The 14,264-nt window shown below is 39.8% G+C and overlaps 1 protein-coding gene across 11 annotated transcripts in view; it reads left to right on the top strand.

The window, feature by feature from the left end:
- The window catches only part of Ralgps2 (Ral GEF with PH domain and SH3 binding motif 2), a 131,174-nt gene that overhangs the window by 17,139 nt on the left and 99,771 nt on the right, over positions 1-14,264 (top strand). For 9 of the 11 annotated variants that reach the window (XM_076941410.1, XM_034513681.2, XM_034513679.2 and 6 more), the window contains exon 2: positions 13,327-13,466. In XM_076941410.1, the coding sequence (XP_076797525.1) occupies positions 13,410-13,466 (57 nt within the window). In that variant the 5' untranslated portion in view covers positions 13,327-13,409. The remainder of the gene's footprint in view (positions 1-13,326; positions 13,467-14,264) is intronic. The other 2 variants (XM_076941416.1, XM_076941417.1) reach the window with 1 other exon arrangement.

The raw sequence follows: 14,264 nt of genomic DNA, 5'->3' as shown, positions 1-14,264 counted from the left end.
GTGTATGTGTAGAATAGTGTGTTTGGTTTTGCTTTGCGTGTTCTTCTCTTCTGTCACATTACGGCTGTGCTTGTTCCTAGACCTTGCCTTAGGCCCGCAGTGGCAGACTCTATAAAGGTGCAGTACCGTTGTGGGCCTCAGACTACTCAGTGGCCTGTGAGTGGGAGCACAAAGGGCTGTGCATGGGTAAATGTTCCACTGAGGCTTCTTGTGCAAAACTGTGACCGGCTTAGGTCTGTCACTTCCGGTTCTGTTGTCAGCACTTCCTCTTTGCTCGTGAGTATTTGGGGCTGGTTCCCCTGAGGTGGACAATTGCAAACGGAAGAAAACAGTTTCTTCCTTCACTGTGCTCATTCTTATTGACAGTGACGTGGAGTAAGCAAATAGCATAAACTTTAGGGAGCAGAATGGTAAAACAGCCTAAGCCTCTTCATTTCTCACACAGCTTATATGCAGATAGCAAATTCTGCAAGTTTACCTTTGAAAATAGTCTTGGAACTAGGCTTTCCCTTCCACATTTGGAGACAGGCAGTGAGCTGTCTGCTTTCTCTGCCGTTAAGGTTCCCTCTCTAACTCATCAGCCACATATGTTGCTTAAGTAACTTTCTAAAGCCGGGCGGTGGTGACACATACCTTTAATCCCAGCACTTGGGAGGCAGAGGCAGGTGGATTTCTGAGTTGGAGGCCAGCCTGGTCTACAGAGTGAGTTCCAGGACAGCCAGGGCTACACAGAGAAACCCTGTCTCGAAAAACAAAAACAAAAAAAAAACAAAAAAAAAAAAAACAAAAAAACAAAAAAAAAACAACCAACCAACCAAAAAAAAGTAACTTTCTAAAATAAAATTACTATGGATTACATCGCTCCCTCTCTAATCATTTCCATCACTCAGGATACAATTCTTGACTGATTTTTCTTTTATTAATTTATTCCCTTTAGAAAACCTCCTATAGCTGTATATCCATGAACATAAATATTTTAAAAAGTATGTATTCAGTACACTTTTTTTAAAACCATATTGGACCATCTGGTGGCCTGGGGCTTCTTCCCTGATGTTTCAGTTAGGATGTTCTTTCTCACAGAAGAGCACATATCTCTTCACATAGCGGGAGCCTCGCAGTAGTCTGCTAAGGTCTGCTGTGTGTGTCTTTTATGTACATATATGCACCCTGCTTTTCCTCTCTCCAGAGAATTGTACATGCCATTTTATCCATTCTTAAGGCTTTGTAAAAAGTATTTCTCCTGGTGGGTGATAGCAAAAGAAAAGGGGGACGTGACTGACTGATTGCTCCTAGGCCTGGTGGGGGAGACCGTTTGCTGTAGATTTGAGGAAGAGCACAGCCAGAGGCAGACATCTGGGAGAGTCCAGAGTGAACATGACCCTGATCTGAGCCACGAGGAGAGGAGGGAAGGGAGAGAGAAGAATCAGGAGACCAAGAGGCCAAAAGGGGAGAAGGGTTTAAAGGACTGGCATGGCCAAAATGGCTGGGTTATATAGGTTAGGGCAGCTGGGAGAAGGGCAGCCCCAGCCTCTGGACTGGATTAGTTTAGGGTAGGGGGCAGGGTTTGCCATCCTGGAGGACCCTGTCCCAGGAGGGGCTTAGGGGATGCTAGGAGACCCTGGCAGCCAGTGTCTGCTTTGCTATGCTAGTAGGCACTTCTGTGCTAGGTTTGAGACCTAACCCTGGGGTGGCCCCTAAGCATAAATTTATACTCTGCACATCTCTGCATGGATTCTACTTGCTAAGACTCATCTAAGATGCAAGATTTTTCTGTGAATACCCTGACATTTTCTCTTTGGCAGACAAATCTGAAGGAGTTGTAGCAAATGAAATGTGACAGAGAAGCCTTCCTTTGGTAGGAGGTGAAGGAGATGAGAAGTCGGAACTTTCAAGAGACTGTTGAGAGCTTCTCCCCCTAGGCCCTGCAACCCCACTTTACTTTTTATGCGCGCGCACACACACACACACACACACACACACACACACACACACTATAAATTATATAGGGACAGTAATTCCTTCCCTAGTATTATTAGTTACCAAAATCTGCAGATCTTCAAGTACTCTATTTTAAATAGTGCGGTAGCTGGGCACGATGATATAGGCAGGCCTATAATCTCAGAATAAAAAGTACAGATGAAAAGATTGTAAATTCAGGGTCAGCCTGGCAACATGGGAAGGCTATCAGTAAAATAAAATAAAATGCTACAGTATTTTCATACAGCTGTGCACATCTTCCTAAGCTCCAGATTATCTACAATGTATAACCCAATGTAAATGCTATATAAAACAGTGACAGTATATTGTTTAGGGAATGATAAAGATTATGCATGTCCAGTGCAGTTCTTCCTCATATTTTATAGCTGGTTGAATCTGGACCCATAGAAGCCACATTTATTTTACAATCCAGGCACTTCTCCCCCCTCCCCCCCTTTTCCTTTCTTTTTTGAGACAGGGTTTCATACTTGACCTTATTACATAGCCAAGACTAGCTCTTGTCTCCTGCCCTGTCTCTCACATACTGGGATTATAGGCATGTGCCAACACACCCAGTTTGATAATTTCAAATTAGTGGAGGGCTTTAGCTGTAGCTCGGTGGCCGAGTGCTCGTATTGTGCACCTGATGTTACAAGTTTACTCCCAGTACAGCAAAGAAACAACCACCCACTCTTAGTGAATGGGACGTTTAACATAGAGAGTGTGGTTCGTTTGGCCAGTTAGACACTGGTGGAATACATCTCCAGCTTTCACGTATCGAGGCTGTGGTTTTCACCATACTGTTAAGGACTAGGAGAGTATAACACGTGGTAATTTATAGTTTTGTGCTGAGAAGAGATTTGAATCCAGTAAGGCACATTCCAGTATGATTTATTAATATGTTATGTTGTGTAGTAACCTTTGTTGGAGGTAATTGATAATGTAAAGAAATCTAGAAGTAAATATGTGTCATTTCAGACTTCTTAGAATCATTAACTGTTTGTAAGACTAAAAAGAAAATTAATTATACCTTAATGCTTTGTGTGCCATTAAAACATTTTCAAAGGTGGGATCTTTCAAGGTGTTTTGGGACAGATTCCTCATAGTATCAAGGGTTTATTGTACTTGAAGTCATCATAAAGGTATCCACTTGTTGGAGTGACTGACAGTGTTCTCAGTCCCTTTATCTGTGTATTTTAACTTTCTAAGTCAAATTTGTGATCTTGTCAGTTAGCAGTGCATTTATAAGAACTCATCCTTACTGGGGTGGGCAGGGTAAAGTCCAGGCCTCTGTCTCTGTGACAGACTCTGTGATCACCATTTATATCCATGTCTCCACACTGTCCTCATACTTCGAATTTCTTTCTTGAATTTTGCTCTGTTACATTCCGACTGTTGTCAGTCTTCCAGTAGAAAGAGGTGTTTTGCCTCTCTTACCCTTTGTTTATACTATGAACTGTATTATTTGTTCTTGTAATAAACTGCCATCAAAAGAGAGCGAGATAGAGACAAACAGACTGACTAGTTATTCATCTCTGGCCACACTGTCATTATCGCAGTAGTTGAGCATATGAGAAAGGATTGGTAAGGAAAGATAGTCTGGCTGTGCAGAGAGGGCCAAGGATTAGCAAATAGATGTGCAATTAAAACCCATCTCTGTCCTTAACCGGTGATAATAGATCGGAGTACATGATCTCAACATTGGGTTGGTGCTCTCTCACATAAATCTGAGAATTCAAATCTGAGAAATGGAATGGTTTGCAAATATGTTTTACTGTTTTCTTTCTTTCTCTTCCTGTCATTGCAACACATTTGAAAGCTACGATATTCACTCATCACTTTACAGCAAGTTTTTGTAGCCTTGATTCTCCATGGGGAACAGGAGAAGGGTTGAGGAGCATGCCTAGGAATGAGGGGGCATCAAAATACAGAAAGATCTGGGATTTGAAATATAACCCGAGTTGAGATCTTTAAAGTACCTTTACCTTTTCAGTAATATTCATCTCTGTTCTTTCCTTTAGCTTCAGGCAAAGATACTTGTATATATGTAACTCAGTCCAGACAAGCCATTCCTGAGCACATCCTGGCTGCTGGTCATGTTACTGAACAAGTGACCTCTGTCGCCCTCTGTTGGTCAGAGCTGTGCTTTTACTAGACATGTAGCTTGCTTAGATAACTGAATTTTTCAAGGTGAAGAGTTTCGTAGTTCAGGAAAATTTAATTTCCTTTCATATTATATATTTGGAAATAGTTTCAAACTAGAAGTGAAATTATAAGATAGCATACCAGGATTCTCCACAGAAACAACCAAGAAGATAGATAGATGGGTGGATACATGCATGTATGCATGCATCATGCATACATACATACATACATATATACACATACACACACATGTGTGTATATATCCCTTTAAAATTATTATTTATATATTTTAATAGAAGATTTCTTATAGGTATGAAGAGCTATTTTAATACATTTTACACATATATGCATAACATGTATACATGTGTACACATTAAGGAGTTTGCCCTGTAGTCAGAGAGACTGAAGTCCCAAGACTCGTTCACAGTTAGCAAGCTGGAGACCTAGGAGAGCTGATGGTAATTCAGCGTTCCTCCCACGCCATTATGTTCCCTCAGGATTCCGCAGCAGCACACTTTTGCTAGACATTTAAATCTACTTAGGATGGGGTTGTTTTCATGCTTTGATTGCTAGTATTATATAAGTATGCTTAAAAAAAAAAAACCAAGTACATAGTATTATGAGTTAAGTGGACTTCTAAGAGCCAGTCTTGAGTACAGAATCTGGCCAGAATGTATAAATTCCCAGCAAAACTACATAGTAAAACAATGTTTAGAGCATATATATTTATAGTTAACCTATGTGCATATTTTGGTATAGTAGAGGTTAAAATTCTTTTTAAAATTTATTTCTTTTATTTTTGATATTGTAATTGTATTATTTTCCCTTCCTTTTTCTCCATCCTATATATCCCTTCTTACTCTTTTATATTTATGGCTTTCCCCCCCAGTAATAGCTGATATATATAATTACATAATATTACATATAAATTATATAAACACACAGATGCAAACTGCTCAGTCTGTATACTTTTTAAAAGAAATCTTTTGTTATTTTAAATTACAAGTATGTGTGTTGGAGGGGGGTATTTATGGGCGTGTGCCCCATGCTGGTGATGAATTACTGTGCCTCCACACTGGTGATGGACCAGTGTGCCCAGACGCTGGTGATGGACCAGTGTTCCAATGTTTTGCCTTTAGTACCATGTGCTCTACTTCAGCTCAGGTGCTAAATGGCTACAGGGTAAAAAAGCACTTTCCTGCTATCTTTGTCTCCTTCCTTCTAGTTTAATATGCTGACTTAGTTTTGAAAACCTCCTTTCTCAGACTTTGAGCATTGGAAACAAATATAAAGTATACATAGATGTTTTAACTTAAACAACCATTTAGTGAGTGAGTAAAGCTTTCTGGGAAATGGTTTATTTAATTGTTCTGACATGATACTCTAAACATGTAGTAGATTCATTTAACTTTACCAGCGTTTCCCCTTTTTGCTTCTTGGGTGGTGTGTGAAATTGCTAACCCTGTCATTATGGTTGGCTTCAAGCAATGGGATCCTGTCCAGAACTTGCTCTCTCACAGTTTCAGAGTGTGCTCACATCTATGAGAACTACCACCATTGTTTGAAATTCTTGCTACTCTCAGATTTAGACTTAAGTACAGCTTATATTTTTACATTTCATGCCAAGGATAAGTGACCTTTTAGTCCTGAACTGAGAATACATTTTATATATTTGAATAAGCTGATAACATGGTTAATTTATAGATACTCAGTATCCTTAGAAGATTTGAAACACTTCAAAGTAGGAAACTTTTAAAGTTATTCAACTGGTATCATCTGCATAAGTATTCCAAAATTTGAGAAACTCTGAAATTTGAATCATTTCTAGTCCTCAAGCGTTAGAGCTGAAGGAGGTTTAGCTGGCATGTCGAAGTCAGTTGTCAACATTAGAGGTTAGCATCCTTAAGGGATCATCACTAAAGCCAGCCATTTAGAATTGTGTAGACATATGACATACTGAAGACTTAGTGTTCTTATTAAATATGTAAATTCATCTCCTCTTTCCCTAAGTAAATAATTTGCCCAGTAAAATATACTTGGTTAGACCTATAATTGAAACTTCATAGTCCCTGTTTTTACACTGTTTTTACCATTTTATTTGACCCTTAAGCAAGGAGGGCAGTGTGAATTATTCATGGATACAGGTAAGTTATATTTTTTTTCTTTTTGATATTATCTGTTAGAGACTGTGTTTTCTGTGTGACCAAGAATTCTGAGTTAGGTGGAGTGATAATATATGAGGAAGACTGGAGTCAAAAGGTTAGAGTGTGAACATGCATGGCGGAGTGTGAACATGCTTGGCAGAGTGTGAACATGCATGATTTGTACAACAAGCATCTAAAGGAGGGTCCTGAAGAGATTGCGGAACATTAATGGGAAAGGACTTGCAGGTCAATTTTGTCTTAAAGACAGGCACCAGTTTCCTAAGGTCACTTCCTTACAGAAACTGTTAATGATTCCCAGTACGTCTCTCTGCAGCCTACACTTCTCTGCTTGACTGTGAGACTTGTACAGTCTTGCTGCTTTGAGCCTGCCTAGAGCTCATCAGAGATTCTTCATGTGTGGCAGGCCAGGGTTCTGTGTCATCTTTTCTTCATAATGCCTTTCTTTTAAATTTGTGTGTTTGTATTGTTTCTACTATTTCATCATGGTTTTGATTTCCTCTTACTCTTCAGCTTGTCTTCCGTCATAATCTTAGATACCTACTTTTAATAGCAGTCATCTGATTATTGAAACTGAATCACAATACAGTAGTTTATGGTTTTTGCTACTTTCATTCCTAGCCATATTTAAGTTTGATCAGAGTAGGAGCAAACTTTTAGGTTCCCCTTCATCTGCCCTTTTTTCTTTTTTCCTCCCTCTGTTTAGGCCATCCATCTCAACATTGTAAACTTGGTCAAGCTGTTAGCGCTCTTTAAAATGGGTTTGGATAACCACTTAGTGTATTCTTGCATGGGGAAGCCTGCCCCCCACCTCACTCCTTAGTTGCCTTTCGTAGTTGTTTGTTTAGAGCCGAGGCCTCGTGTGCTCCCCTTTCCCCTTCACTTCAGCATGCCTGTTGTGTCCTTGTTGTACTGGTGAGACTCGGACATTTCCTAGGAGATAAACTCTGACATGGCAAACTCCCTGCCCCCCCTTCCACAAGTTCCTCGTGCTGAAGTTGTGTTTCAGATGTTTCCAATGGGACTGGGTTCCACAATTTTGATTAGTTGTTGTATTCTGTCATGGTCTCCATTTGTTGCAAAGAGAAGTTTTCTTGATGCAAGATGAGGACTAAACCTTTTTGTAGATATAAGGACAAATTAGTTATCCAATACCACATGGTCAGCCCTGGAAACATACATGCAAGTTATATTAAACAGACTCAACAGGTTGTATTTATGTATAGACATACATATATCTATATAGTAAAAATAATGAAGAGGCTGTCAGTTTGGAGGAGAGTAAGGAGGGGTGTGGAGGGGCTTAAGGAGAGGAAAGGGAAGTGTGTATTTATACTCTCACAATAAAATAAATAATTAAAAAAACTAGACTACCTCAGAGATTGAGTGGGTATTTTAAGGATAAGATACTGAGTGCATGGCCTCCTGGTAGAAAGCACCCCTTAGCCTCGTTGTTGTACATTATATTGTTGTATTCAGTGTATAAGATGTCTGACCAGACTTTGTATGAAAACAGTTGCTTAGCCTTTAGAAAAGCAGAATACTGTTCATGAAAAGGATAGTATTAGGAGTTAATTATGAACTGCTAAAACTCTTTGGCAAAGCTCCAAAAATATTAATAATCTTAATCATGGTTAAAATAGTTATTTCTAGTCCGAAGTTTTCTTCCAGTTGGTGTCAGCTTAAACAGGAAATAGTTTTTCATGTTTTCTTACTCTTTGAAGTATTTTGTGGTACACTCATCCTTTGAATGTTTGAATGTTTTTATCGTTCCCTACCCCACCTCTGCCCCAGCTGAGAACTACACTCAAGACCTTGTGCTTGGTAGCAAGAGCTCTTGCTAGCGATCCCCAAACCTTGTTCTCCTTCTCTTAAAAAATAGTTGTTTGTAGTTGTGTGTGTGCATGTGTGTGAGTGCAGATGACGGACGGTGGCAGTTGTAGGTGGAGGTGTGGGCACTGTTCACGGAGGGTGCTGGGCACCTCTGCAAGAGCAGTGTGGGCTCCTAACTGCTGAGCCAGCTCCTTAGCTGGGCTAGATTTCTAAGTTGATGGCTGTTTTCTCTGAGCACTTTGAAGCTCTTACTTGTTGGTGGTGATGTGAAATCTTGAGGGATTTGTTGTTGTTCCTACATAAGTAATTTGCTTTTTAATTCACTTGCTTTTAAAAGAATTATTTGCCATTTTAAAGTAGTACCTGAAAAATATGGTTCTTTCTGTTTAAGGGTGGCCCCAAGTAAGAGTCCCTCCCATCTTATGAGTTCTGGAAACTCTTGAGCCTTTGTCTTCAGCCTTGCCTTCTTTCATCATTGGATCTGCTCTCAGGATGCTAGGGTTTACTTTGTTTTTTACTTCTTACATGGTGTCCCCACCTGGACAGTGCTTTGTGCGTTACTTTCCTGTTTGTTGACCTCATGAATTCCCTCTTGAGTAGAGTTTGGTATGATATGATGCGTCTGTAGTGAATATTAATTTTGTTTTAAATTCTTATTTCTCCTTCTGCCTTCCTTCTTGGAAGGCCACTGATTTCAGTCCTTTCTGCTACGTAGGCTCTATCTGGTAGTTTTCGTGACAGGTAATTGCAATCACTGTTGCTCCCTTCAGTTTACAGTAGGTTGTGTGCTCACAGAACTGCTGGTGCTTCCTCCGTATTGAGTCAGCCAGTGGGCTTTTGTTTGACTGTTACATATTATATGTTCCTCGATCAGATTTTGTTTCCACTGTCTGTCTGTGTTGAAGGCTTGTGTGACTAGTGCCTTTTCACGCTGAGCTCTCACATGTGCCAGGCTTGTATTTCTTACTTGTAATGAATGATCCATTTGAATATTTACAGTGTAAGGCTTCTTTTTCCTGAAGCAAATACAGTATTTTTAAATTATGGGATACCATTTTATATCAATTCCATTAAAAGCTGAAAGCAGTTTGCTCGACTCCAGATGGCCTAACAGTGTTTGAGTCAAACTGGGAATCATGGGACTTGCTGACTTTCATGAAGATAATGTAAATGCTGCTGCTGCTGCTGCTGCTGCTGCTGCTGCTGCTGCAAAGCAGTCACCATGACGGTAGATGATTCTGTGAAAAGAACCACCCACATTTTGGTCCAATTCATAGACACTCAATATTCTAGTTAGATACTGAATAGTATACATTTATGATTATCTACATGAAGCGGGGTGAGGCTGACTGTTAGTGGTGTTGAAGAATAGAAACAACAGTACAAACTGAAAGTTTTCTGTATAAACTTCAAACTAGAACACTGTGTAACTGCAGCTGGAGTAGAGATGGAGACACAACAGAAACTGTGTGATTCAAGTCTAGAGGCTTCCCTAGTCAGAAGGACTGAAGCCAATGATTCAAGAAGTCACAGCACAGTGGGTCTGGCAAACCTAGCAATGACATCTGGCCCTGGCAGTGAGTCTCTGCAAGTCATGTTCCCTACTGGGACTATCACAGTCTAGTGTTCCCCACAGAGAAGGGTGTATTCATAGACTCGAGTGCTAAAGGAAAGAAAGTCTAGTTGCATGCAAAGGCAATAATATGCAGCTGTGCACTCGGATCAGTTGATAGGGAATTTTTTGTTAGCTTTTATCCCTTGTTTGATTATTAAGAGAAAAAATAATAATTTGTTTGGTATTAGAAGAACCCTTGAAAGATGGTCACTTTGAAGGCTAAGTGGTTGATTGTGTGCAGTTTGATGATCTAGTTTGTGAACTGAAACAAGAATCGAAGACTAAACATTTCAAGGTTTCCTGTCTAAGGGCTGATACTGCTTGTTTGAAAGAAACCAGTAGACAGCTGGAATAAGTGTCTTCAGAAGTAGAAAAGACAAGAAGTTGAAGGTAGTGAACTTAACTAAGAAAACAGTTACTGTGATATTGTAGTCATGATGAGATTGCCACTTCATATTCCTGGGAAGACGAAGTAAACTACAGTATATATTTGTCTCATTTAATTTGTCTTGAGATGCGTATAAAAAACATGATTTTTTTTTTTAGTTTCCCACATAATGGATTTTAATATAACTCATGAAATATTTTAATGACAAAAACTAGCAAAACCAGGCGTGAGGCAAGAGGATTACCATGGATTTGTGGCCAGCCTAAGTTACTACGGTTAGTTTAAAACACACACAAACACACACACACAGATTGGAAGCAAGCAAAGAAAATCTGATTCAAGTGCTCTTTTTCTTATCACTAGGGGGCTCTCTAGATTTATGGATTCTTGTTATGTGTCACAGTATAAGAAATCATTTGAAAACATTTCATTACAAAATGAGTGCAACTGGCAGAAAATATTAGAGATCAGCTTAGTCTCTAATAAGTTCTAGAGCACTCTGGTTTGCAGAATAAGGTGAGGTTTCAAAACTACCTCCCTCTACCCCAGGAGTATAATTGAAAGCAGCCAGAGAAAACCTGATTGAATTGTATTAATGTATGATTCATTATAAAGCTAGGTTTTAAAATACTTACCTTGTTTAAGATTGGGTCTCATTTGTAGCCCAGGCTGACCTGGAACTTTCTGTGTAGCCTAGGCTGGTCTTGGGCTTTCGACCTCTGACCTTTGCCTGCTAGGGTCAGGGTTACAGATGTGGCTCACCACACCCAGCACAAACTGTTCTTTTAGATAGCAGGCAAGAGTCAGCCTTGTCCTAGCAGTGGTTTGTGACCCTTGTGGTGAGATAGTGTGGGCTAGAAGGAAGTTTCATGCTATTCATTTCCATACTGATTCTGTAAATGGTTCCAAAATCCTGTTAATTCAAATGTATTTATTTAAAAAATTGTAGAATGATGTTTTGTTCCTCAAAAGTACTAAGGCTAATCTGAAGAAATGAAGATAATTTAACATGTGCTTGAAAGCTGCTGTCAGCAGTTATAATTTTGAAGCTTTTGAAACCCCAGAAGCATGTTTTGGTCCATCTGAGGAACATTCTTATTCCTTCCGTGTTAGGATTTTCATGATACTCTGATTGCCAGCAGTGTATTTAAACAGTTTTTGTCCTTTTTTTCTTTATTTAGAAGACTATTACATTTAAACCTTATGTTCGTTAAGTAGATAATGAAAAAATTAGAATCCTCATTGCATTGTTACGGTAACATAGTTACCATGTGTAAGTGCATCTTAGCTCTTCGCCACAGCTCTGTGAAGTAGATACTCAATGTTGCCCATTTTACACATCAGGAGACAGGACAGAAAAGTTGGCTTGCTGTGTTTGTATGCAGTCTATAAGCAGTCTTGTTTCAGAGCTCGTGATTTCTTTGGGTGTTGGAGGGGAGTCTGTACTGGGAATTGAACCTAGATCCTTGGACTCACGCATTTTCCTACGGAGCTGTATGGTCTGTGTTGTCTGGTCTGCCCTTGAGCTGTGATCATCCTGCCTCAGACTGCTGCCTAGTGGAGATTGCAGGCTTGTACGACTAGGTCCAGCAGAGCCTGAGCTTTGTAGAGAAAGGGAATAATAGACTTGATAGAGTATCATGGACAGTTTAGACTTAAACATTCTAGTTTGTATGGTAAATAGTGTAGATTACCTAATTTACAGTTTCTTTCTCCTTTTTTTGTGATTTGTATACTTTTATTTAACAGAATCTGTTACTTTTATTTAACAGAATCAATTAGATAAAAAAAGAAAATACCAGAATATCACATACAATAGGATATAACATTATGTATAATATATTCAAGAGTCCACATAGAGAAGGATGCTGAGGTGGCATAAACATTGTTGATGTTTTGGAGGAAACGTTTTATGGCTGTTGGTTCAGACACATGACGTAGAGTGCACTCAGCAGACATACTTAGCAATGCTTGCTCCAGTCAAAGCTACTTTCCTAGCACTTGCCATAGCCATGTCTGCTCCATGACTCAGGAACATGTCTGAGGCCAGGATTGGCTGTGGGCTAAGTCTGCCCAGTGTACCACTCACAATTAGATTGATATATAAAGATTGTAGAATCGGGGCCCTGGAAGTCTGAGCCTGCCTGCCGGCTGTAGGTCCTAGCATTTGATCTAAGTGATGTGATGGGAAGGTAATGGTCAGTGACTACAGAAGTCCTGCACAGCTTCTTTTATGGTAAAAATAGGTATTTAAATTTGGAAATGGACTTAAAGTCTGTTTACCCTGTTATTTTACAGGAAAAAAGAAATTATACTGTTATTTAGGAAAGACAGTAAAATCTCAAGTGAACATTGTGATTTTAGTAAGGTAGAAAGAAATAATGGTGTTAATGGAAAGAATGCCCGGCTAGCATCTTTTTGTTTTGTTTTGTTTTTTGAGACAGGGTTTCTCTGTGTAGCCCTGGCTGTCCTAGAACTCACTCTGTAGACCAGGCTGGCCTCGAATTCAGAAATCCGCCTGCCTCTGCCTCCCAAATGCTGGGATTAAAGGCATGAGCCACCACTGCCCGGCCTGGCTAACATCTTAGATGTCTTGAGTCACGATCACCTGTCTGCTGCTGCCCCTGAGGTTGTTGTCTGTGCTGGAGGGGAATAGTAATGGCATTTCTTGTTAGATCATGAGTACAGTATTTTCTCTTAACTGGTGTTATTACTGGGATAATGGATTAAGACTATTCATCAAGCCTTAATTCCCTACACAAATGAACGTGTCATGGATTGTTCTTTTGTGACATGTCCTGTACTATTTTTAAGTGTTAGTGGTATCTTGGTAGAGGAATAATAATGACAAGTCTCTTCTGCATTGTTAATCTAGAGGTTGCATCTAAATCTTGAAAACCGAACTGGGGGATATATTACTTTGCTTTTAAATACTTGTTATTTAGTTTAAACTAAAAATACTATGCAGTCTGACTCTTTCCCTCATGGTACCACTTAGTGAGGGAAGTAATACTTTTATTTCACTTACAAAGACTTGTAATGGTAGTACTGACACCATTGTAATTCTGATCCTTGGAACACCATGGCTTGGCTAAAATGAAGACCTAAGAAGTCACAGCCTTTCCCCAGTGCGCCAGTGGCATGGCTGTTTTCGTGAACTTAGAGAAAGACACACATTTTAATTTCTTCTTTGTTTTTTCCAACAGGAATGATGTATCTGTGGCCTTGGACATGAAGTAATCAGACCTCTGTTGCTGTTACTATAGGCTCAGGGGCTGATGAGGAAAGCATGGACCTGATGAACGGGCAGGCCAGCAATGTTAATATCGCAGCTACTATTTCCGAGGTGAGACATAGCACCCTTATTATAAAGTTTCTTACCCTGTTTTCTAAATTTCTAAAGGTTACATTTGGTTACATTTTAAGATCAATTTGAGCAAAGGACTAGGCCACTTCTGCAGCTTGTCTTCAACTACTCTTTCTTAGTCATCAGACAGAATAATAGGTTTTATTGTCTCTCTTGTTGAGGCAGGGTTTCTTTGTTTAGCCCTGGCTGTCCTCGAACTTGGTCTGTAGACCTGGTTGGTCTTGAACTTGAGATCTGCCTGCCTCAGCCTTCCAAGTGCTGGGACTGAAGGTGTGGGTCCCCACTGTGCAGCTCTCTCTTCTCTACAGATATCTCACTCTCTCACTTACTGTACCCTGCTCCTTTCATGTTGTATATACATACATATGTATTTATGTTTAAACGGTATTCTTCATAATCCAAGAAGAATATACAGTATGTATTTTTCTGAGAACTATTATTTGTCTGTGTGTGGTGTATGCATATGAGTGCACAAGCTCACGTGCCTGGGTGTGTGCATGTGGAGACTGCAGCAGGACATTGGGTGTCTTTTTCTACCACCATATGCTTTACTGCCATGAGACAGTGGGGGCAGTGGGCACTCACACTCAGGACCTCATGCTTAGAGAGCAAGCTCTCTTACTCACAGAGCTATTTCGAAGGGTTTGTATTTATTAATTTGTTCTGAAACAATCTCATGGTATAACCTTGGCTGGCCTAGATGTCACTTTGTAGACTGCACTGACCTACTCACAGCAATCTGTCTTTTTCAACCTCTCCCGTGCTAGCACTATAGGA

This window comes from Arvicanthis niloticus, chromosome 10 (assembly GCF_011762505.2).
Source record: "Arvicanthis niloticus isolate mArvNil1 chromosome 10, mArvNil1.pat.X, whole genome shotgun sequence".
Lineage (NCBI taxonomy): Eukaryota > Metazoa > Chordata > Mammalia > Rodentia > Muridae > Arvicanthis > Arvicanthis niloticus.
This window is presented reverse-complemented; position numbering and strand designations above follow the sequence as displayed.